At 51.3% G+C, this 24,427-nt stretch overlaps 2 protein-coding genes across 2 annotated transcripts in view; both read right to left on the bottom strand.

Annotated features, from left to right (window-relative positions):
- slc24a4a (solute carrier family 24 member 4a) overlaps positions 1 to 12,461 on the bottom strand; it is a 19,200-nt gene extending 6,739 nt beyond the window's left edge. The window contains exons 1-7 of the mRNA XM_028982565.1: positions 11,978 to 12,461; positions 10,725 to 10,838; positions 3,696 to 3,772; positions 2,378 to 2,452; positions 2,215 to 2,299; positions 2,031 to 2,134; positions 42 to 116 (exon numbers count right to left, since the gene is read on the bottom strand). Coding sequence (XP_028838398.1) covers positions 42 to 116; positions 2,031 to 2,134; positions 2,215 to 2,299; positions 2,378 to 2,452; positions 3,696 to 3,772; positions 10,725 to 10,838; positions 11,978 to 12,140 — 693 coding nt within the window. The 5' untranslated portion in view covers positions 12,141 to 12,461. The remainder of the gene's footprint in view (positions 1 to 41; positions 117 to 2,030; positions 2,135 to 2,214; positions 2,300 to 2,377; positions 2,453 to 3,695; positions 3,773 to 10,724; positions 10,839 to 11,977) is intronic.
- A 3,962-nt stretch (positions 12,462 to 16,423) lies between these two features.
- The window catches only part of crim1 (cysteine rich transmembrane BMP regulator 1 (chordin-like)), a 41,551-nt gene continuing 33,547 nt past the window's right edge, over positions 16,424 to 24,427 (bottom strand). The window contains exons 10-17 of the mRNA XM_028984327.1: positions 23,934 to 24,055; positions 23,162 to 23,374; positions 22,739 to 22,954; positions 21,026 to 21,247; positions 18,030 to 18,218; positions 17,717 to 17,833; positions 16,805 to 16,995; positions 16,424 to 16,704 (exon numbers count right to left, since the gene is read on the bottom strand). Of these exons, the coding sequence (XP_028840160.1) occupies positions 16,534 to 16,704; positions 16,805 to 16,995; positions 17,717 to 17,833; positions 18,030 to 18,218; positions 21,026 to 21,247; positions 22,739 to 22,954; positions 23,162 to 23,374; positions 23,934 to 24,055 (1,441 nt within the window). The 3' untranslated portion in view covers positions 16,424 to 16,533. The remainder of the gene's footprint in view (positions 16,705 to 16,804; positions 16,996 to 17,716; positions 17,834 to 18,029; positions 18,219 to 21,025; positions 21,248 to 22,738; positions 22,955 to 23,161; positions 23,375 to 23,933; positions 24,056 to 24,427) is intronic.

Below are 24,427 nucleotides of genomic sequence, written 5' to 3'. Positions count from 1 at the left end.
AAAAAGGCAGCAAGTCTGGCGGTGCGGGCGGAGGAACTCACAGCGATGAGGGCCACCACCGAGAAGGTGTAGTACAGCGAGTCCCTGAACACGGAGTACTTGGTGAGGAGCACGACCTGGAGACCGAGACAGAGAGAGAGAGAGAGACTTCTGAAGGCCGGGGTTACATCTCCATCCCACGACAGCAGTGGAGGCAGCCAGGATTTTATTATTTGAACCCCTGAGAGGGTTCCTACCCCCTGAATCTGAACTTGAAAGTGAAGTGATTGTCACATGTGATACACAGCAGCACAGCACACGGTGCACACAGTGAAATTTGTCCTCTGCATTTAACCATCACCCTGAGTGAGCAGTGTGCAGCCATGACAGGCGCCCGGGGAGCAGTGTGGGGGGACGGTGCTTTGCTCAGTGGCACCTCAGTGGCACCTCGGCAGATCGGGATTCGAACCGGCAACCTTCTGATTACGGGGCCGCTTCCTTAACCGCTAGGCCACCGCTGCCCCTTTAGGCCTGAGGAGGAGGACGTATGATGAAAAGATTCGCTCGGGGCACTGATTCATCACACTGCTCCCAGTCACAAGTCCGCATGCTGAGGCCGCCGCCCCCAGCTGACATCAAGCTCCGCCCACCAGACGTGTGACAGGGATCTGACTGTGGCTCATAAACGAAAGATCCCACAGGATTCCACGCGGCCAGCAGCAGAAGCTCGGCTTGTAAAAGTGAATTTTTCAGCCATTTTCTCCCGGAAGTGCAGCCAGGACACCGAAATCTGGAAAAAAAACTGCACCGGGCAGTAAGTTCAGCAGCGACAGAACACCGGCGTCATCATACTGCAACATCCACATCACGTCCAGTCAACGTCACCGGCGCCGCGTCCGCCACAGGAACGTCCCGTCAGAACAAATGCCAATCAATCATCACAGCTTCAGATATAAAACTGTAAAAAAAAACATCATTAATGCAACCGCAGATGCTGCACCGCTTGTCCCCACAGTCTGACATGCCACCCATCATGTCTTTTTTTGCACCGGCTGCCTGTACGCTTTCGAACCGATGTTGATCATTTTAATCCACTCACTCGCCTGGGAACCAGAAGACCCAGGTCCAAATCCCACTTACTACCATTGTGTCCCTGAGCAGGACACTTAACCCTGAGTGTCTCCAGGGGGGAACTGTCCCTGTAACTACTGATTGTTAGTCGCTCTGGATTAGGGCGTCTGATTGATCAGGTCCACAGTACCTTTCCTTTGCATACGATTGGCTGCTTGTAAATTAGTTTTATGAAATTTACATTTGCAGCCCTTATCCAGAGTGACTTACAACCAGTAGTTACAGGGACAGTCCCCCCCTGGAGACACTCAGGTTCAAGAGGGTTTAACCTCGGGGTTAAGTGTCTTGCTCAGGGACACGATGATAATAAGCGGGATTTCAACCTGGGTCTTCTGGTTCATAGGCGAGTGTGGTACCCCCGGGCTGGTGCAGACGCCCACGTCTCCGCGAGTAATGAAGACCCCTGGAGAGAGAGACGTTAACGTGATTTGTAATTCTCGGTGGAACGGAGGCTGGACTCCGGCGATCTTGTTGTAAACCTGGGCATTTCCCGGGATTTGAAAAACGCCGCACTTGTCAGGCCCCCAATTACAGCTCCAGACGGCACCTCCACACCTCACTGATCTCTTAAGTGCCGCTCGAACCCTCAGATCTGGAGAGCGAATGATTCTCACCGTTCCAAGTTCCGGATTAAAACGTGCCGGCGACTGCGGAATAAACTGCCTTTTCACAACGAGAAAAACCACGTTTAACTCTGACCGTGTGACTGTACAGCACTTTGGTCTAAATAAAACCGACACCCACACGGTGCACACAGTGAAATGTGTCCTCTGTATTTAACTGCCACCCTTGGTGAGCAGTGTGTGGGGATGGTGCAACCGGCAACCTTCTGATTACGGGGCGAGACACTTCTGGCGCTCGGAATCGGCGTTTCAATTCAACACAATGCGCCACAAAAGTCCGCCAGACGCACACATTACCTGTCCGGCAAAAAGGCCGCACACACCGATGATGCAGAGGATGTTGAACACAGCCGAGCCCACGATGGTGCCGACGCCCACGTCGCCGTGGGTGATGAAGACCCCTGGAGAGAGAGAGATCTGCCTTAATCCTCCATTAAACTGCTGACGCTCGCCCGTCAAACTAAATACTCGGCTATTTCACCAATAATCGACGCGAAGAGCTCCGGCGCCGAGCTTCCCGCCGCCATGAAAGTGGCTCCCGCCACGTCTTCACTCAGGTGCAGTTTCTAACAGGAAGAGAGGCAGCGTTTCATCACCCCCTGCCCTGCGTCCATCTGATTCATCCTGCCAGACGCAGGCCTCACCTCGCAGATCTTCTCCAGGGACGTCACGAAGTAGTCATCACAGACGATGGCCAGCGCCAGGAACATGTAGAGGGCCTGCGGGAGGAGCACACGCCGCAATACACATTTAGTGGGGGAATCGGGGCGGCTCCAGTGGTCCAGAGTCTGAAGAGCGTGTCGGTAATACCATTCATTTCATTTTAATCATCCATTACACGGAACCAGCATCGGAGAACGGTTTTGCACGTAATTCATTTATAAATTAGTACTCGGTCTGTCTGTGAGTCGATTTTATTAACACATGAAAAAAATAACAGACAGACACACACACACTTTTCCCTCCGTTATCTGATGGTTTTGTGGCCTTTCCGATTAGATGTTGAGTGAAGCCATTACTGAATCGAATCAAATCTGATCAGAGAATCAACTACTGAATCCACACACACATCCTGCACTGGTATAAAATGTGTTCATGTGGGGTGGTGGTAGCCTAGCGGGTAACACACTCGCCTGTGAACCAGAAGACCCAGGTTCAAACCCCACTTACTACCATCGTGTCCCTGAGCAGGACACTTAACCCTGAGTGTCTCCAGGGGGGGACTGTCCCTGTAACTACTGATTGTAAGTCGCTCTGGATAAGGGGGTCTGGTAAATGCCGTAAATGTAAATGTTCACGTTGTGTTGAGGTGAAAGCAGATGTGTTTTTTTTTTTTCAAGTCTGACCTCAGATGAAGCGCTTACACAACAAACCCCAGCAGTGCAGCAGCGCGCGTGTGTTCATGTGACGCCCCGTTTCCTGTTTGTTTGATGATTGTGTGTGTGTGTCTGTGTGTGTGTGCTCTATCTTTGTTGTTTATTTTATTTAATTCTGTCCTGCTGCTCAGTCATGAGAATAATTGTGTCCTGCCTGCAATAAATCTATTAAAACAACAATGTTTCTGTCCTGTGTGTGTGTGTGTGTGTGTGTGTGTGTGTGAAGCTTGATGAATAGATTCCTTTGGTTGTTAGGTGTGATTATGATGGTGATAATTGGTATGATAGACATCAGACACACACTCACACACACACACACACACACACACACACACACACACACACACACACACACACACACACACACACACACACACACACACACATACACACACATATATAAGATACTCATGCAAGGGGACGTCCACTCCAGCCAGGGCACAGATAAAGACACAAACCAGGGTAATTGTACACACACAAATACACACATCAACACAAATTATAACAGGTGTGCAAACACATATTCACCTACACAGTTTACACACACACACACAGACCTACGCACATATAGACACACGGTTCATACCGCAAATATGTGCAGCAGGACGGCTCCTTTTTTGCGCTCTTGGTTGGTAAATATGTCCTCAGGGAACTCGTGGACAGCTGAAATGAAAACGTTCCAAACATCATCACTGTTTGCACAGGAGTTCAAACACACACACACACACACACACACACACACACACACATCGTATTGTGTGATGGTGTGGGACTAAATGCATTTCAGTGTCATAAATCAAGTGCTCCAAATTCACCATGAAACATGTTCTGTGTTGACCCCTTCCCTTATTTACAAGGACACTCAAAGTCACGCCCTTCCTTGGGGACATGCTGGGGACATTGTGTTGTCCATACTGCTGCTCTTATGTAAATCATTTGAAGGTGACATTCTTGTGCAGAAGGACACTGGCAGCGGCCATCTGAGGGACAGAGGCAGGGCTGCAGTGGAGCATGTGGGCACACACTGATGATGCCAGCCTGCAGCCCTGGGTGGAGATGCCAGGCCCAATGCCATCTGCTGCACAAATCAACACGCTGACCCATGGCGTCTCCAGGGACGGGGCCCAACCATGTGTCAGGCTGAAGAGTGATGTCATCGCATTCTGGCTCCCCGGGCCTGTTCTAAAATGCCGACACCCCCCCGGGGCAGACATGAAACCAGACGTGAAATATGAATCATTTTCCGCCCTGAAAATCAAATTCTGGTATCAACTATCGGGTCAGAGGGCAGATGAGCCGAATCACCTGGCTGAGCAGCAATTCAAAAACTGGAACACCGGTGACCCGATCCTGGCAAATTAAACACCAGGGTCAGACAGACTAAACCAACCTTATCACTTTGTCTCCAGGACTAGAGAGGAACCTCTCAGCAGAAGCCAGTACTACAGATGACTCAGATGCACTTTTTGTTCCTGAATGAGCTTGGGTGGTAGTAATAGGTTGTGAGTGGTAGTGATGGATGGTAGTAATGTGTCATGAGTTGCAGTAATGGATTGTAAATGGTAGTTATGGGTGGTAGTAATGGGTTGTGAGTGGTAGAGATGGGTTGTGACTGGTAGTGATTGGTGGTAGTGATGGGTCGTGAACGATGGTAGTAATTGGTTCCGAGTGGTAGTGATTGGTATAATAATAAGTTGTAAGTAGTGGTGATTGGTTGTAGGGATGGGTTGCAAGTAGTAGTGAAGGGTGGTAGAGATGGGTTGTGAGTGGTATTGATTGGTAGTAGAAATTGGTTGTGGTGGGTTGTAAGCTGTGGTTATTGGTTCAGAGTGGTAGTGATTGGTATAGTAATAAGTTGTAAGTAGTGGTGATTGGTAGTAGGGGTAGGTTGTAAGTGGTAGTGAGGGATGGTAGTGATGGGTTGTGAGTGGTAGTGATGGGTGGTAGAGAAGGGATGTGGTGGTTGTAGATGTTAGTGATGGTTGGTAGTAATTAGTTGTGGTGGGTTGTAAGCAGTGGTTATTGGTGGCAGTGATGTGTTGTGAGTGGTAGTAATGGGTTGTGAGTGGTAGTGATTGGTGGTAGTGATGGGTTGACAGTGGTAGCGATGGGTGGTAGAGAAGGGTTGTGGTGGTTGTGAGGGTTAGTGATGGATGGTAGTAATTGGTTGTGGTGGGTTGTAAGTAGTGGTTATTGGTGGTAGTGATGGGTTGTGAGTGGTAGTAATTGGTGGTAGTGATGGGTTCTAAGTGGTAGTGATTGGTTGTGATGGGTTGTGAGTGTTAGTGATTGGTGGTAGTAGTGTAATTAAGTAATGCTGAGTATGTGTGTGGTGTGTTTGCTGAGAGTCTAAGCTCCTGTGCATGTTTTATGTGAGGCATGAATGTATACGGTATGTGTAAATTACGTATATTTGGTGTATGTGACTGCTGTACGTGTGTGTGGTTGTGGGTGTGAGAATAAAGTGTGTGTACATAATGTGGTGTGTGTGGTACTGGCTGTATAGCTCTGTGTCCTTCACCAGTCATCCCTAACCCAGCAGCACAGAGGAAGGTCATCTAACAGAATCTTCCAGAACGCACACACAAACACTTCCATGATTCTACATGTGGATAGAGTGAATAAATATGACCTGCTGCATCCATGATGAAACCGCAGTACAGCCCTGATGGATTTAGTATAATTTTACTTATATATAGTATATAGGTTTCCAAATTAGGGGGTGGTAATAGCCTAGTGGGTAACTCACACTTGTCTATGAACTAAGGTCCCAGGTTCACTTACTACCACTGTGTCCTTCAGCAAGACCCTTAACCCTGAGTGTCTCCAGGGGGACTGTCCCCGTCACTACTGATTGTAAGGTGCTCTGGATAAGGGCGTCTGGTAAATGCCGAAAATGTAAATGTACTTTAATTTAGCATTTATTTAGCTTTTATCCCCGGTTTCAGACTTTCTGATTCTCTATTCCCTGTCACTTGTTTTTTATGGAATAATGTTTTTCTTTCAAGGTCATACTCGATAAGCAGTGTGTCCACTAACCATGCTGCTCCAGCCATTTGGCCTTGAGACCCACACAGCTTGTAGAAAGGTGTGTGTGTGTGGTTGTGTGGTGTTTAGTGAGGAGTATGAGAGAGACACTGACCTCTCATTTAACATAAGGCAGTGGTGGCCTAGCGGTTAAGGAAGCGGCCCCATACTCAGAAGGTTGCCGGTTCGAATGCCAAGGTTGCACTGAGCAAAGTACCGTCCCCACACACTGTTGGTGATAGTAGTGGGTGGTAGTAGCCTAGTGGGTAACACACTCGCCTATGAACCAGAAGTCCCGGGTTTGAATCCCACTTGCTACCATTGTGTCCCTGAGCAAGACACTTAACCCTGAGTGTCTCCAGGGCGGGACTGTCCCTGTAACTACTGATTGTAAGTCGCTCTGGATAAGGGTGTCTGGTAAAATGCTGTAAATGTGATGGTTAAATACAGAGAAGCAATTTCAGGTATATCTGTAGGTTAACTTTTGGATTTTTGGAAGAGAATACAGGAAGGAAAAACTATATTACTGACACTTCACCAAGCACCATGGACAACAACCCCCGTCACTAAGTGCACACATGAGTGACAAATGTCCACTCTTGTCTGTCTCTTGTCACACAGATGTGTTTTTCCACTTGGGCCGCTCCCAAACCTGTCAGAGAGCCTAACTCACTTCCACTAAAAGTCCATCATGAGTCAGTCTGTTCTCCCCGTTCAGCCCCTTTCAAGGTCAGGAAAGGGTCTAGTAGGTAGTGGGAGCCGCCATTTTATTTTGGGGGAGGAGCCTCGTGGTCCCAGTGTGGAGGCGCGATTCCATTAGACACCTCAGGAGCCCAGCAAACAGAGATCAATAATGAATGACAGGGCCATTACTCACCGAGCCAGACAAGAGCGCCTTCCCCGCTGTGTCACACGCGCACACACACACGCACACACACTGCACGAGTGTCACGGTGTGATTGCTGCTTCTGAAGAAGAAGAACGAGGCGCTGGAGCTGAGCTGTCCTGAGATCTGAGATGTTACATAACGACCAACTGAGTTCTGCACAACAGAAAAGACTGCAGCGCTTGGCGGAGGAAAATCACAGAGAACGGTGCGCTTTCACGTTAACCAACTAGCAGGACGACCTCTGACCCCATCCTCCCTGCCTGAGCCGCTCCCGTGTGTGATCGATCCCTCCGAGATCCGGGACCACCAGCGCTGGAATAGTTCATCAACACCCCGATAAACCTGCGTGTTGTCCACACATCTAAACATCTGTCCCCACGACACACAACTCCCGTTCTGCAGCGCGTTCGCTTCAACAATCTTTCAATATTTTATGGCAGTCGGCTCATGCCAGCAGTGGTCGTGTTTTCCCCCCAGAGCTTCGTTAACAATTCATCATTGCAGCAGAGCGTATTTGGATATTTAAAAATGTAAAAGGGCACGCCCACCCTGGTTCATCTCCGCCCCACGGGCCCGTCCGAGGGTGCGAGCTAATCAGCTAACAGAGCGATAATGTGATCAAGGGGAGAGGAATGGCATAAAGGACGGAAGTGAGGAGGAGCGGAAATATTTCAGAGGCTGGAAGAGTCTGGAAAGGACCCATGCGTCATGTATAATAAAGTGAAGTGATTGTCACATGTGATACACAGCAGCACAGCACACAGTGCACACAGTGAAATTTGTCCTCTGTATTTAACCGTCACCCTTGGTGAGCAGTGGGCACCATGACAGGCGCCCGGGGAGCAGTGTGTGGGGACGGTGGCACCTCAGTGGTACCTTGGCGGATCGGGATTCAAACCGGCAACCTTCTGATTACGGGGCCGCTTCCTTAACCGCTGGGCCACCACTGCCCCTGAGCAGGGGTCATGTGACTGTGTCCAGGATGTCCTCGCTGGAATGCGTGCAACCATCTGACTTGCTCAGGAAATTAATTAGGGTGGTAGTAACCTAGTGGGTAACACACTCGCCTGTGAACCGGAAGACCTGGGTTCGAATCCCGCTAACTACCATTGTGTCCCTGAGCAAGACACTTAACCCTAAGTTGCTCCAGGGGGACTGTCCCTGTAACTACTGATTGTAAGTCGCTCTGGATAAGGGCATCTGATAAATGCTGTAAATGTAAATGTAAATGTAAATGGCGAGGGAACGGAACCCACACAACGCATGTTCTAGCGCTGTTCCCCACAGTAGAACAGGACAGTACCACGATTTTTAGCGTTCTGAAGCTGTCAGATCGGACATCCGGTCCCTTCTGTCCTCGGCCCCTCCGATTCCCACCCGATCCGTGTCGGAGGATTACGGCTCACGTTACTAGTCCACCGGGGGACGGGTGAGACGTTCCCACAGGACGCCGGGACAGCAGCACGGCGCTAAGCGAGGGCCTTCCAGTGTGAGTGGGACACGTTGAAAGCGTCTCATCTGTCTTCTTGGCAGGAGGACTCCCTGTCCGGCCCTCCGGAGGACGATATTTCACGCTTATCGGACCGCGCCGTCTCCGTGGCACCAAATCGTCCCTGGAAAGCGGCGAGCCATACATCGCAGATTAGTGCAGAGGGCAGAGATAAATTACGTCTGTAGTTAAAGACGTGAAATCCAGCGTCCTCTCGTTTATTCATGCCGCTTACTGTAGGCGGGACGGTGACGAGGGACGAGGACGCCAGCGCAGCCCAGACTGGGGAGTGGCTGTCATAGTAGGAAGTAGGGTGGTAGTACTCTAAACCCCACTTACTACCATCGTGTCCCTGAGCAGGACACTTAACCCTGAGTGTCTCCAGGGGGGGACTGTCCCTGTAACTACTGATTGTAAGGCGCTCTGGATAAGGGCGTCTGGTAAATGCCGTAAATGTAAATGTCATGGCGCAGGAACCATATTAATATACACCAATATTTCAAATCTCACGCTGTCATCTGCAGTTTAATGAACTCCTCTTGAGGTGAAGCGCGTGGACGAGCGCGGGGAGGACCGAGGGGGCTGCGGCAAGTCCTCAGACAGACAGACAGACGGAGGGACGATTCTCCATCGCGACAGATGGAGTGACCTTTACGTGGCCTTCAGCTCAGCGGGATTCTGACTGTGATGGACATCTCTCACTCTCCTTCTCACTATCTGTCTCTGTACACCTCTTCCTTTCTCTCTTAGTTCCTCTCACACACACACACACACACACACACTTGCCGCAGGACACGAGTGTTAAGTCGCATTACGGAGGCTTTGGCAGCGTCACACTGAGCTCTGATGACCAAGCGTGGCTCCTGGCGACAGCTCGTCTTCGGCCACTGGCAGAGGGACGATAACACACACCCAGCAGGTCTAACACACACACACACACACCACACACACACACACACACTACGCCTCCGTCCACACGACTCCCCAGGAACTGTAGTAAACAGGGCGTGGCCTGAACATCCAACGTCAGAGAAGGATTCGAGCAGCAATTATTCTGTAGTTTTGGATGGTTGGTGGATTTGAACCTGTGACCTCCCACCGTCACCTGCAGCCGCCGCATCCCATCAGATCGTCTGTCGCCGAGTACGTTATACTGGGACGCAACGTGAAGTCAGAGCAAAGACGTCAATCCCACAACCGCACCGCCATCAGACTGAAACGTGCAGAACATTATACGACAACAGCTCCTCTCGAATGTCCCAGATGAGCTGAGATGATCCTCCTCCTCAGACCATGTGTCCACGTGTGTGGCAAGCCATCAGGGCCAATGAAACATCCATTCAAACATCCTTTTATTCTAATCATCTCCATCCTGCGCTCTTCACAACCAGTAAAGTTGAACTGCCAGGACGATCAGGCTGCTGGACACCCTGTCCATGCAATGCTCGTTTTTTTTTGGAGGGGTTTTTGTTTTGTTCAGCAGTTATGGCTTCAGGCGGCCATTTTTTTATGCCACTTGCACACAGCGTATTACCACTAAGCGGCATTAAAAAAAGACAGCGTTTTTACAGCATTTTCTCGCAACATAACACCATTTTTTACGGTGTTACCTTGAACAGTGGCGTGAAACTGCAGACTATTGGTCCTGAAGGCTTGCCATAAAATACGTCTTTACTGGAAGAGTCAGCAGAAGGTTTTGTTCTTTTCTGGTAATAAATTGACCCTGATGTCCACTTTGAATGAAGATGCTGAGTGGACACGTGGCATCTCCGTCACACTTGTCCCATGAAATCTTTTATTTATTGATCAGTAGTGACCAGAGGAGGATGGGTTCCCCTTCCTGAGCCTCACGGTCCCTTCTTTCTGCCCCTGTTGCCCCGTCCCTGTTAACTAGAGCCACTCCCGCCACAATCACACTGGATGCTTTATACAAATAAAGATTGATTGATTGATTGATTGATTGAGGGTAAATGGTGCTCAGCCCCATCTGTGGAGCAGCTTCCCTTTTCTTCTTCTCCTCTAAAGGGTTTGTAAAGAACCGTCACCGCCGCATCCGAAGGGCCTAAAAATAGTGCCCAGGACCGTATCTTCTGCCCTCCTGCACAAATCCTTCACCGCAACGGTGAGTAAATACCCGGTGTTTTATTGGTTTATTCTGCGGTGGGCCGTGTGAAGGTGCACCACGTGACTCCCAGGAGGCAGGAAGGTACCTGGCGCCGTGCAGTTCTTGGGCTCAGTGCCGTTCTCCACCTCTGCCGCCATCAGCCTCCGGCCCGGGTGGTCCGCGGACGCCGGTGCCCAGCCCTCCGCAGCGAGCCCACGTCCTGTGGGGGACAAGGTCATTCTTAGACATGTCTAATAAAGACGAGGCGTCCATGGTTCCGACTCCGCTGACCGCCTGCACGTCCCTAAGCTGCTTCCGGGGGCAAGGCCTGTAATTATAAAGTTGGGCGGAGATATATGGGTCCGGGACACACATTTATTACCTGTAATTACTGCATTAATTCATGAGCAAAGAGCCGCCAACGTGCCGAGAGCCGAGAGGGACTTCAAACAGGACTTGCAAAATATGAACAGCAGACGTGGCGCTTGTTCACTGTAGGCGGCGTCTGAATGCAGTGGCTCCGCCCCCAGTCACATGCTGGACTGATATCATGCTGGCACAATCCTTTAAGCCTCTTGTTGTTTTTTGTTTTTTTCCACGCATAATTAATAAAGTGGGAGATGCTCGAGAGCAGGTTCCGTGACGCGGCGTTTAATATTAGGGACACGTCCAGGGGGACTGGGGAGAACGTTTGCCAGTTAGGACAGAAAGGACAGTCTGCACCAACTCTCCCCATCCATCATGCCGTCAGTAAAGACTTTATTATTTACAACCAAAAAAATGGTTGTGATTGAAATGATAATATTGTCAGTATTGTTTCAGCTGAAATACAGTAATGTTCTGTAGGGTTCTCACCACCGATCATCTCCCCCTCAGATACGGGGGGTTTACTGATGAATACAAACAAGTCACGGTTCTTAATGTAATTCCTTTCATTTCAACTCCAAATCAAGCAGCAAAAATATACCTATAGAACCGCGCAGAACCCAATTCTAATATCCGACCTATGACCTCCTTCCTGAACTGGTGATATCAGATGAGTGGAATACAGTTGTGTGTGTGTGTTTCACATCTGTCTCATGTAGCAGCAACTGTCTGACGGAACATCTTCTCCATCTGACAGAAACCTGCGATCCGCCCCGAGAGAACCGGACAGAACCTCGATAAACTGGACACTGCGATTACACAGTCCTTTAATAAACTGGCCACACCAACTTCTTCCAGGCCACACACACACACACACACACACACAGCGAGACAGACAGACCGACATCCTCCGAGGTTCTCCGTTCCGTCGCCTCCGACCCGCTCCACGTCGGTCCAGAACCGGATCCCCTGGCCTGGACCCCCCGGGCTCACCTGTTCCGCTGAGCACCGCCGACGCGCACCAGGCGATGAAGAGGATGGTGCAGATGAAGAGGAGCTGGACCAGCAGCATCTCTCTCCTCCTCCGGACCCGGAACATCTTGGCGATCGGCGTCTGCCTGGATGCGGAGCAGGTCCCGTCCGGCTCGGGCTCCATGTTCGGACGATTCGGGTTCCGGAGCGAGTGTGTGTGTGTGTGTGTGTGTGTGTGAAATGCCGGATGGCGGAGGCGGAATGCGGTCTCTCCGCTCCGTGTTGGGGAGGTGGGGTGTCTGGGGGTCCCTACTGGCGGCGGCGGTCAACCCGGTCACAGGCGGAACCGGACGACCGCCGATCCGCGCGCAGCCGCCACCCCGCCATGTGAGCGCCGTTACGCACGGACACGTGACTCCGGACGCCCCCACCGCCGGGACACGCTGGCGGGTCCCATGCAGGACAGAAGGAAGGAAGGACTGTCTCATCTCCCGCGAAAACGAGAATCGTGATGCGCACCGCAGGGCGTCTCCACCCCCCCCCCCCCCCCCTGGTCCACACAGCTACACGATCTCAGCCACCTCCAGCTTCTCACCAACATTAAAACCACGAGGGGTGTGATCCACAGGTGCCAAGATGTCCAGGAGTCTGGTGAACCGAAGACCTCGTCAGGATCACTTTATGGACGTGCACAGAAGCGAAGTATCATGTTCTGGTGGTGCAGAAGCTTACATTTACATTTACAGCATTTACCAGACGTCCCTTATCCAGACAGACTTACAGTCAGTAGTTACAGGGACAGTCCCCCCTGGAGACACTCAGGGTTAAGTGTCCTGCTCAGGGACACGATGGTAGTAAGTGGGGTTTGAACCTGGGTCTTCTGGTTCACAGGCGAGTGTGTTACACACTAGGCTACTACCACCCCATGTTTCATGTGGGAGCAGCTGACTGAGATTTTGGGAATAAGAGAGCGGTCATGGGACTGAGAGGTGATGTAACGGCGTCTGCTGATTGGTGGGTAACACGCCCGCCTGTGAACCAGAAGACCAAGGTTTAAATCCCACTTACTACCATCATGTCCCTGAGCAGGACACTTAACCCTGAGTGTCTCCAGGGGGGGACTGTCCCTGTAACTACTGACTGTAAATGTAAGACCTGCAGTGAGACAGTTTATGTCCTCCCATTCCTGTGGAAATGCAGCGTTCGGTCACCGGTGGAATAAACGGGGGGCTGGAGATCTGATGGACCAAAAACCATCAACTGGGCTTCAATAAGAGCGTCTCACACACAGCGAGTAATGAACGAGGGTCATTTTCTGACGAAGGATCGTCCCGTGACCTAATGACAGCATACAGAACATCACAGCAAAACATCTGGCCCCATCCGTCTGACTTATTAGATATTCTGAACATCTGGCTCCTTCCGTCGCTGGTGAAAACGAACGGGATTTCAGGACCATGAAAGGAGCCCTTCATGTTTGGTGCTGTAGGACAAAGGACAACGCTGGACGTGCAGGACGGGATGAGAGTTGCTCGTCAGATGACTAGGATGGAGCCGCGAGCTGTGTGTGTGTGTGTGTGTGTGTGTGCGTTTTTTTTTTGCAGAAGTGGAATCCTGAGCTGGTGAATCCGTGAGGAGCAGGCCGCTCCACCATTCCCCATCATGATGTTCCTTCTCCGTTTCTCGCGTCATCTTTCATAAGGACGTTCCACCACAAACCCATTTCAGACCCTACAGGGCCTGAACCAAGAACGCTGTGAGGTTCCAGAAGCATGAAGAAGATGCTGACGCCACGCCTCCACCTGCAGGTGGCGCCGTTCCTCTGGCTGGAGTTGGAACTGGAGTCTGGATAAGAGGATTAGCTGATGGACATTTCTGGCGTGCCTGGTCAGTTATGAAAAGGAAAAAATTGGGCAAAAGCGAGAACACACACACACACTCACGGGGACAATGCGGTTCCCCAGGTTCCCCAGCAGAGAGGTCAGGAGGTAGCGGCACATCAGGGGGGTCCTGCACCCAGCTGGCCCCCGCGGAAAGAATTCCGAACGTGGAGCGGTTTTTCCAGCGGAAGGTCAAAGGTCAGGACGGCCTCCCGGCCGCCCAGTGTTATGGAACGTTGTCAGGGTGCCAGTGGGGTCCTGAGGGCTCTCCCCCCCACCCAGTGACAGGGTTCACGACCTCCGGTCCGGTGCTGGTCAGGAGAATTTACGGAAGCAAACCGCGAACCTACAGAAAATACGGACAGAATTCCGTGGCGTGAAGATTGTCACCCATCAATTGGCTGACTGATGCTTCATCAGAGTAGCAACTAAAGGCCGCTACTGCCCCTCGGTGGTGAAGAGAGGGACTTCACAGCCCAGGTCTGGCAAGTTACGGTTAATAAGCGGCAAATTCCAGATTTTCCCGTTTTATTTCAGTCCCCAAGTGCACAAACGGCAGTAAAGAAGCTCAGGAACGCGTCTCTTCTGGCTGCTTTCAAATGATTTTTATTGTACTGCAAAGGAACAAATGAAATAATACAAGAGAGTTTAAAAAATCTGTGCTACAGGAATTCTGAGTCAAATCTTCATCTATCCTCTTTTAAAAATATTTATTGTTGTAATATCATCATCATCATCATCAATATGAACAGACTCTTTCTTTTTTTAACAGAAGAACAGAAGAGACTCTTGTGCTTAAACATGGAGGAGAGGAAAAAAAAAGGAAGAATAAATTTGCCGGTGAGGCACAGCGCCGCCGCTTCTCTTCTAATCATTAATAAATTATTATGGTCATCGAAAAAGAATAAATTAAATCTAATACTCATTTATTTATTTATTTATTTTTTACGTGTTTTTGCCAAGTGACACCGAGTATTTATAACAATACCCAGAGGACGCACTGAGGAGAGGAAAAAAGAAAAGACGAGCCCTGTGAGACCCGACACACACACACACACACACACACACACACACACACAGAGACTATGTGAGGACCTGATGTCGTAAATACGTGTATTATAACATACATCTAATGAGTAACAAGCTTCTTCCATCCCTTCACCTACACACAGACACACACTCCGTGTCACAGTTACATGGCGCTGTGGGTTTTGCTTTGTGTCGAAATGCAGAATGCGTCGGTCCGGTCGGTTCGGTTGCATTGCTGTGACGTGACCTGTAAATGAACACCAAGGTCATGGGGTCTCACAGGGCGGGCAGAGAAAAGTAAAATCTCAGGGCAGCTCTCCGAGAGAAAAACACACAACACACACACACACACACACACACACACAGGTCGATTTTTTTTTTCGATATAAAAGTGCCAAAATTAAGGATTCTACGAATGGACAGACACAAGTATAAACTATCAACACATCTAGAACCCCACCCCCGTTCCCACCCTGCCTCCGCCTCACACTGTCCCAGGCCCCGCCCCCTCAGCAGTAGTGTCCTCAGAACGATGTGCTGCCCCGCCCACCTCTCGGCACACTGAGAGAAACGAGGACCGGGATGTGAAAGGTAGAACGAGATGATTCACTTTCTTCCGGTTCCATCGTCACCACCATCCTCCTCCTCCTCCTCCTCCTCTTCATCCATTCGAATTTAACAGCAAACCAGCGCCCGAGCGCCGCCGTCACAACGCTTCACGTTTAAAACATCTGAACTTTCTCAATCATAAATACATTCAAAAATAAAAAAATTTACACACGTAGGGGAAAAAAAGTGTGCATGCACGCGCACACACACACACACACACACACACACTCATTTTAACATTAATATGTACACGGATGTTCCTATAATGAAAATTTAAGATTTTCAACGGCAATTTCTTTACCAGTGAAAAAGTGCGCACACACACACACACACACACACACACAAACAAAAGGTGCTTATACAACATGTTCATCCCATACTGCAGTTTTAGAAAAAGAAACCCCGGGCGTTTGAACTTGGGTGAGACTCTTCGGCGCCACCCAGAGGCGCAGCAGCACTGTGACGCTGTGACATGTGAGCGCTAATCGAACCCAAACCCCTCCGCCGGCGCGATAAAAACCGGGGGGGGGGGAGGCGGAGGAAAGTAGGCGCGGCTAGAGGGAGGAGAGAAGAAACGCGCGCTCTGATTGGAGGAGGAGGAGGCGCGGGCAGGCTGATGGGAGGAGTCTCCTGCAGCCATGTGACTTTGCGCTCACTGCCTCTTGTCTGTCTGGTTTGCGCTGTGTCCAACATACACACACACACACACACACACACACACACACACACACACACACACACGCACGCACACACGCACAGCAATCCTCCAGCTGATGATGGACAGAAACGGAGAACTTTGGTTCAGAGGGTCAGAGTCCGAAACAGCGGCAAACAGAATAAAAGGAATGCAGGAGAAAGGAGGACTCCGCCCACAAACCCTCACGCGCGCACACACACACACACACACACACACACACACACCTGACCAGCGAGGTCTCAGCCTCTCTACTCGCTGGGGTCTCAGATTGTCACTCGCCTCTTTCTGTGAAGTGAGGGGAGTTTGTTTTTAACTTTTTTTTTTTGTCTCTCTCTCTTGCTCGCTCGCTCGCCCGCCCGCCCTCACGCCGTCTGGTAGAAGTTGTCGGCCTGCAGGTTGGTGTGTTTCGGCATGCTGTAGTAGCCGCTGTATCGTGAGTCGGGGTCGGCCATGCGCAGCATCCGCTGGGCGCTGCTGTCCGCCGGAGCCTTCGCCCCGCCCTTCTGACAGTCTACGTACACCAGCTGGGCAGGCTGCACGCACACACACACACACACACACACACACAGAGAGACATGTTAATGCCTTGTGCTAATAAAACCGGAACTGTAAAAGGAGGCGTGGCACCCCTACCTTGCTGGGGGTGTGATAACAGGGCAGCGGGATCCACCGTTTCCTCCGGTTGACCAGCAGCAGGGCGGCGACCAGGAGCAGCATCGTCACGACGGGCAGCGCCACCCAGGCCACGGCGTACAGGCCGGCGTCCCCGTTCCGCCGTGGTACCTGGCCGTCCAAGTACGGCATCTGGAGGCTCCCGAAGTCCCCTACGAGAGCAGAGAGAGCGCGATCACACACACACACACACACACACACACCTTCAGGTTCCTCTGTGGAGACCAGGCTGAATTTACTTAGCAAAAATCCAGGAAGTGGCATGGGCACGAGGGCGGGTCGATTAATCGATTGGTTATTTTATTTTATTTTATTATTATTATGATGCATCGATTAATCTAACGATTCTTCTTTTCCCCAAGTGGGTTCGATTTTGGGAATAAGAGAGCGGTCATGGGACTGAGAGGTGATGTAACGGCGTCTGCTGATTGGTGGGTAACACGCCCGCCTGTGAACCAGAAGACCCAGGTTCAAATCCCACTTACTACCATTGTGTCCCTGAGCAAGACACTTAACCCTGAGTGTCTCCAGGGGGGGACTGTCCCTGTAACTACTGATTGTAAGACGCTCTGGATAAGGGCGTCTGGTAAATGCTGTAAATGTAAATGTGTCTGCGCTTCTTTACACGCCCTAATAATGGGCGCTTAATATTAATAGTGGTAGTAGCCTAGCGGGTAACACACTCGCCTATGAACCAGAAGACCCAGGTTCAAACCCCACTTACTGCCATCATGTCCCTGAGCAAGACACTTAACCCTGAGTGTCTCCAGGGGGGGACTGTCCCTGTAACTACTGATGAGGACGTCTGGTAAATACGGTAAATGTAAAGGTAAAAATGTAAAATGCTTTCAGCCATGATGGATGACCTCTGACCTCTGAACTGGGGCATGATGTCATTCTCGCTGCGGGTCGGCCAGAGAGGTTGCCGGTGCTCCTTGTCTCCTCGGTGGTCTGTCTTCTCAATGGGTATGTTGGTGGGCGCGTACATTTCTGCACCCAAACAGGAAGACGGGGTCAGGTGACAGGGTCAAGGTGACCGCAGTGACAGTAACGACCTATCGACCTCTGTTTTTTAGGTCACAGGTCAGCGTGGTCGCTGTTTCACTGTTCCATCCGTGATGTGGACCACACTGATCCAGCCTAGGAGCCAGCAGGTCCGAGAGGAGCATGCTTGACATCTTCTTACCAGGACACATGGGGCAGCAGCTGCTCTCCACTGTGATTGGCTGGTGGCAGGGCAGGGCGGGGCAGCTGACGGTGGAGCAGAGTGTCTGGCCCTGCAGGCAGTAGCAGTGGGTGCAGCTGTCGATGTCCCAGCGCTCCTCGTCCATGTAGGTCTTCCCGTTGAAGTGGCACACCGCCTTCGGCGTCGCGTCTTCGGTGGGGAGAAGCGGAGAGACGCGGCGCTTTATTATTCGGTGACATGGCTACCTAATAAACTCTGAAGTGACCGTCATTGTGAGACACCGCAGCACAGCACGAGGTGACACGGTGAAACGCCCTTCTGCTTTTAACCATCACCCTTGGTGGGCCCAGTGGGGACGCTACCTTCATCAAGGTCCACTAGGACACCACGGCCGTGTGGAATAACAGCTGGCGGAAGCCTCATCAGAACCGTAACACGTACGTTCAGGTTGATTTATTTACTTTGGGTATCCGTGGATTCCTTACGAATGACATCTCCACCACGCAGAGGTTCTAGTTCACCAGCGGAGACTGATGGAAGATCTGCAGGGTCACAGCAGAGCCAGCAGTGATGCTGCCAACACGTTAACACGATCCGATCCGATCCAGACAACGCGTTCAGCAAACAGCAGCTGCTTCCCGCCATCTGTCATAACCCAGCAGTTCATCTACAGCGGCCGCGATGCTGAGCATCTTCCACACGTCAGGAGAGATGCCTTCAGCCAGAACACGTCAAAAAGAAGAATCTCCTTTCCACTGATCCAGGACCAGCGTTTCATACTAGACCATACACACCCCACACGCAGACACACACCCCATACACACCCCACACCGGGCAGTGGTGGCCTAGCGGTTAAGGAAGCAGCCCCGTAATCAGAAGGTTGCCGATCTGCCAAGGTGCCACTGAGCAAAGCTCCCCGGGCGCCTGTCATGGTGCCCACTGCTCACCAAGGGTGATGGTTAAATGCAGAGGACAAATTTCACTGTGTGCACCGTGTGCTGTGTTGCTGTGTATCACAAGTGGTGGCCTAGTGGTGACCCCACACACCCCTAGCGGGGCAGTGGTGGCCTAGCGGTTAAGGAAGCGGCCCTGTAATCAGAAGGTTGCCGGTTCGAATCCCGATCCGCCAAGGTGCCACTGAGCAAAGCACCGTCCCCACACACTGCTCCCCGGGCGCCTGTCATGGCTGCCCACTGCTCACTCAGGGTGATGGTTAAATGCAGAGGACAAATTTCACTGTGTGCACTGTGTGCTGTGCTGCTGTGTATCACATGTGACAATCACTTCACTTTATTATTATTATTATTTTAAGTGACAATCACTTCACTTTACACACGCAGACACACACCCCATACAGACACCACATGCAGATACACACCCAATACACACCCCACATGCAGACACACACCCCATACACACCCCACACGCAGACACACACCCCAAACGCAGACACACACCCCATACAGACACCACATGCAGATACACACCCCAATACACACCCCACATGCAGACACCACACCCCATACACACCCCACACGCAGACACACACCCCATACACACCCCACACGCAGACACACACCCCCATACAGACACCACATGCAGATACACACCCAATACACACCCCACATGCAGACACACACCCCATACACACCCCACACGCAGACACACACCCCATACACACCCCACACGCAGACACACACCCCATACAGACACCACATGCAGATACACACCCAATACACACCCCACATGCAGACACACACCCCATACACACCCCACACGCAGACACACACCCCAAACGCAGACACACACCCCATACAGACACCACATGCAGATACACACCCAATACACACCCCACATGCAGACACACACCCCATACACACCCCACACGCAGACACACACCCCATACACACCCCACACGCAGACACACACCCCATACAGACACCACATGCAGATACACACCCAATACACACCCCACATGCAGACACACACCCATACACACCCCACACGCAGACACACACCCCATACACACCCCACACGCAGACACACACCCCATACAGACACCACATGCAGATACACACCCAATACACACCCCACATGCAGACACACACCCCATACACACCCCACACGCAGACACACACCCCATACAGACACACACCCCACATGCAGATACACACCCCATACACACCCCACACGCAGTTACACACCCCATCCACACCCCACACTCAGACACACACCCCATACAGACACCACACGCAGATAAACACCAATACACACCCCACACACAGACACACACCCCATACACACCCCACACGCAGACACACACCCCATACACACCCCACATGCAGACACACACCCCACACGCAGATACACACCCCATACACACCCCACACGCAGACACACACCCCATACACACCCCACACGCAGACACACCCCACACGCAGACACGCACCCCATACAGACACCACACGCAGATACACACCCCATACACACCCCACACGCAGACACACACCCCATACACACCCCACACGCAGACACACACCCCATACACACCCCACACGCAGACACACACCCCATACACACCCCACACGCAGACACACACCCCATACACACCCCACACGAAGACACACACCCCATACACACCCCACACGCAGACACACACCCCATACACACCCCACACGCAGACACACACCCCATACACACCCCACACGCAGACACACACCCCATACACACCCCACACGAAGACACACACCCCATACACACCCCACACGCAGACACACACCCCATACACACCTCACACACTGCTCACCAAGGGTGATGGTTAAATACAGAGGATACATTTAGTTGTGTCACCATGTGCTGTGCTGCAGTGTTTCACATTGACAATCACTTCACTTTCATGACTGAACCATGCATCCTAATTCAGAGACGGGTCTTTACTAGATTCAGTTCATTTTTTGTGAATAATGTTCATGACGTTCATGAGAAAAAAAACCTACCCAGGCAGTAGGGGCAGCACTGGCCTTTCCTGAGGACGGGCCGGGCGCAGGACACGAGCGGGCAGGACTCGGAGAAGCAGCTGATGGCGCCGTCCAGACACACGCAGCTGGAGCAGACGTTGGGCTTCCACGACTCGGCCGCCAGGAAGATGTCGCCCTCCTCGCTCCGGCAGTAGGTGGGCATGCTGTCGTTACTGGGGGGCGGAGGGGTGACCAGGTCCTCTGAGAAGAGGGAGAATGCCAGGTCAGACGCTCGTTACTACGGCAACGGGAGCGCTTCGTACCATAATGCCACCCCATGTGTGTCGGTGAGTTCTCTCTTCTCTCCTGTAGTTTTGCCACAATTATTACAGCAGGTGTGTGTGTGTGCCAGATAAATCTGTTAAAATCTGCGATGTATAGAAATATAAATATATTGAACTGTTAAAACTGAATTTGCATGCATCCAGTTAATTAATGTAAGTAATGTATTAAGGACCCGGATTGTGTGCCTTAATAAACTGAAATAGAATTGTGGGAATTTCATCTGCAATTTTATTGGAATTCAGATTCAAAATGCGGCAAAAATATTGGCAACATTGATTGATTGACAATCAATTTGACATGCCGCTGTGCAAATGGAATATACAGCAGGTGGAAATGAGGTTGGAGAGCGTCCTCCAGCACCGCCGGTTCGGCGGCGGGTCAGTAACGGTGCGGGGTGGCATTTGGGGGGCCGCCAGAGGTAGCCTGACCGGCGGCAGGTAGGAGATCCCTCAGGAGACCATCTGCCGCCCCATCAGGAGCGCGCCCGGGTGCCGCAGGGAGGCCAAATTTTGTTTCTACCGCCACGGATCTCGGCCCATGGCGGCGTGTGCATGATGCCTGAAACGCGGTAAAACTGTGTCGGATGCTGCAGTTTTTTCCTTCATCTTTGAAGGTTTTTGAACTTCACTTTCATCTTTCCCTCCACACGCATCCCTTTCATCTCAACAATAACCGTTTCATCCACAAACAGAGCGCTGGAACGGCTGGAAGTCTGGAAGTATGAATATTCAAGACAACTTATTCAAATAACTTCTTATGTTCAGGCTTGAACTGTAAACAGAGAGGAGACATGAAACTTTATTTCATGTGTGTGTGTGTGTGTGTGAGTGTGTTTGTGTGTGTGAGAGAGTGTTTGTGTGTGAGTGGGTGTATGTGGGTGTGAGTGTGTTTGTGTGTGTGAGTGTGTGTGTGAGCGTGTGTGTGGGTGTGTGTGTGTGTTTGTGTGAGAGTTTGTGTGTGTGTTTGTGTGTGTGTTTGTGTGTGAGTGTGTGTGGGTGTGTGTGTTTGTGTGTGTGTGAGGGTGTTTGTGTGTGTGTTTGTGTGTGAGTGTGTTTGTGTGTGTCTGTGTGTGTTTGTGTGTGAGTGGGTGTATGTGGGTGTGAGTGTGTTTGTGTGTGTGTGAGAGAGTGTTTGTGTGTGAGTGAGTGTATGTGGGTGTGTTTGTGTGTGAGTGTGTTTGTGTGTGTCTGTGTGTGTTTGTGTGTGAGTGGGTGTATGTGGGTGTGAGTGTGTTTGTGTGTGTGAGTGTGTTTGTGTGTGTGTGAGAGAGTGTTTGTGTGTGAGTGAGTGTATGTGGGTGTGTTTGTGTTTGTGTGTGTCTGTGTGTGTTTGTGTGTGAGTGGGTGTATATGGGTGTGAGTGTGTTTGTGTGTGTGAGTGTGTGTGTGTGTGTGTGTGGTCACTCACCTGGACAGTGGGGGCAGCAGGAGTCCTGGGACCTGATTGGAGTTTGGCAGAGGAGGGGCGGGCACACCTCGGTCTCGCACAGGACCCGCCCACCGTGGCAGGTGCACTGCGTGCAGGAGTCGATGTTCCACGTCTCGCCCTCCACGAAGTACTCGCCCCCGGGGGCCAAACACACCGACGAGTCGCTCAGCAGGGGCTTATGGGAGCTGGGCTCATCTAGACAAGAGGACACAGAGTTACCTGATGGACATCGTCTAACCAGGACACACAAAACAGAAGAACATTCAGCGTCTGCGACGTTCCAAATCGTAAATCTCCCGGCATCAGATTCGGAGCCGAAGGAACGTCGGATCGTCTTCTCGGCGTCCCACCATCAACGCGAAGGGGACAGAAATCCTTCTAGACGGCGGAAGACGAGGGTACCTGGACAGGAGGGGCAGCACTGGCCGGGGTGGAGCGCCGGGTTCTCGCAGGCCGGAACCGGGCAGGAGATCAGGGCGCACATCTCCCGGCCGCCGTGGCAGTAGCAGTCGCGGCAGCCGTCGTGCCAGCTGTCTCCGCTCTCGTGCCGACGCCCGTCCATGGACAGGCAGGAGCCCAGCTTCACCGGGGGCGTCGCCGGAGACACCGCGGGGTCTTGTGGGGAGATGGGGGGGAAGGTCAAAAGGTCAAGTTCAGCCGCGTGAAAAATACAGGGTAGAGGAGCAGGGCTGAAGAGCTGATATAAACTGACAGCGCCATCTAGTGAAGGTCCGGAGAAATTCCCAAATTCCCCAAACCCTCCAAACTTTTCATATTTATCAACGGAAGAAAAATAGATGAAATTAAATCATTTAAATGCTCTAAAGATTCTACTAATTTCATGGTGATTCTGGTAATTGTAATGCATAATTGTGGAATTTAACATGGAATCCTTGTCAATATTGCAGGACCGCAAGTGCCGTGCATATTTCATGTGTGAAATTCATTATTTAACAAAAAAATAAAAATCTCTCTCTATCTATCTATCTATCTATCTATCTATCTATCTATCTATCTATCTATCTCTCTCTCTCTCTCTCTCTCTCTCTCTCTCTCTCTCTCTCTCTCTCTCTCTATCTCTATCTATCTATCTATCTAAACTGGACAGCAGAGGTGGATTAATGATGAAGAGGGTCTTCTGAACCCAGAGAGGCGGAGCTTTCTGAGGCCTCACCTCGGCACTGACACGCCAGGCAGCCATGACGGTCCTGCTGGTATCCCGCCGGACAGGACTTATCACACGGCAGCTCCGGGCACTTCTTACAGCGACACAGGTCGCAGCCGTGCCTGTTCTTCCTGGAAGGAGAAAGATGCCGGTGTTATAATTTCACTTCCGACGATGGCGATTGACGGCGGAATCAGCAGAACGCGGCGGAATGTTCCTCATCATCTGCCCGACGTTTTGATCATTGGAGGACCACGTTTGAGGTTCTCCGTTAGGGGGACTGGTTAAAAAACGGACACGGTTCCTCCCAGTTGCTCCAGGTTTCATCAGCGTCTGGCGCCACACTGCAGTTTCCAGAGGGGCCGAGAGGGACAGAGAGGGACCGAGCGAAGGTCACATGACCAACAGATGGGCCATTAAAAAAGTCACCGTTCTCAAGTTCATCTTTACATTCTCCAGCAGCCTTGTTCTTATCGTGAGAAGCGGCGCGCCATCGGCCGCAA

The sequence above is a fragment of the Denticeps clupeoides genome, chromosome 1 (assembly GCF_900700375.1).
Source record: "Denticeps clupeoides chromosome 1, fDenClu1.1, whole genome shotgun sequence".
NCBI lineage: Eukaryota > Metazoa > Chordata > Actinopteri > Clupeiformes > Denticipitidae > Denticeps > Denticeps clupeoides.
This window is presented reverse-complemented; position numbering and strand designations above follow the sequence as displayed.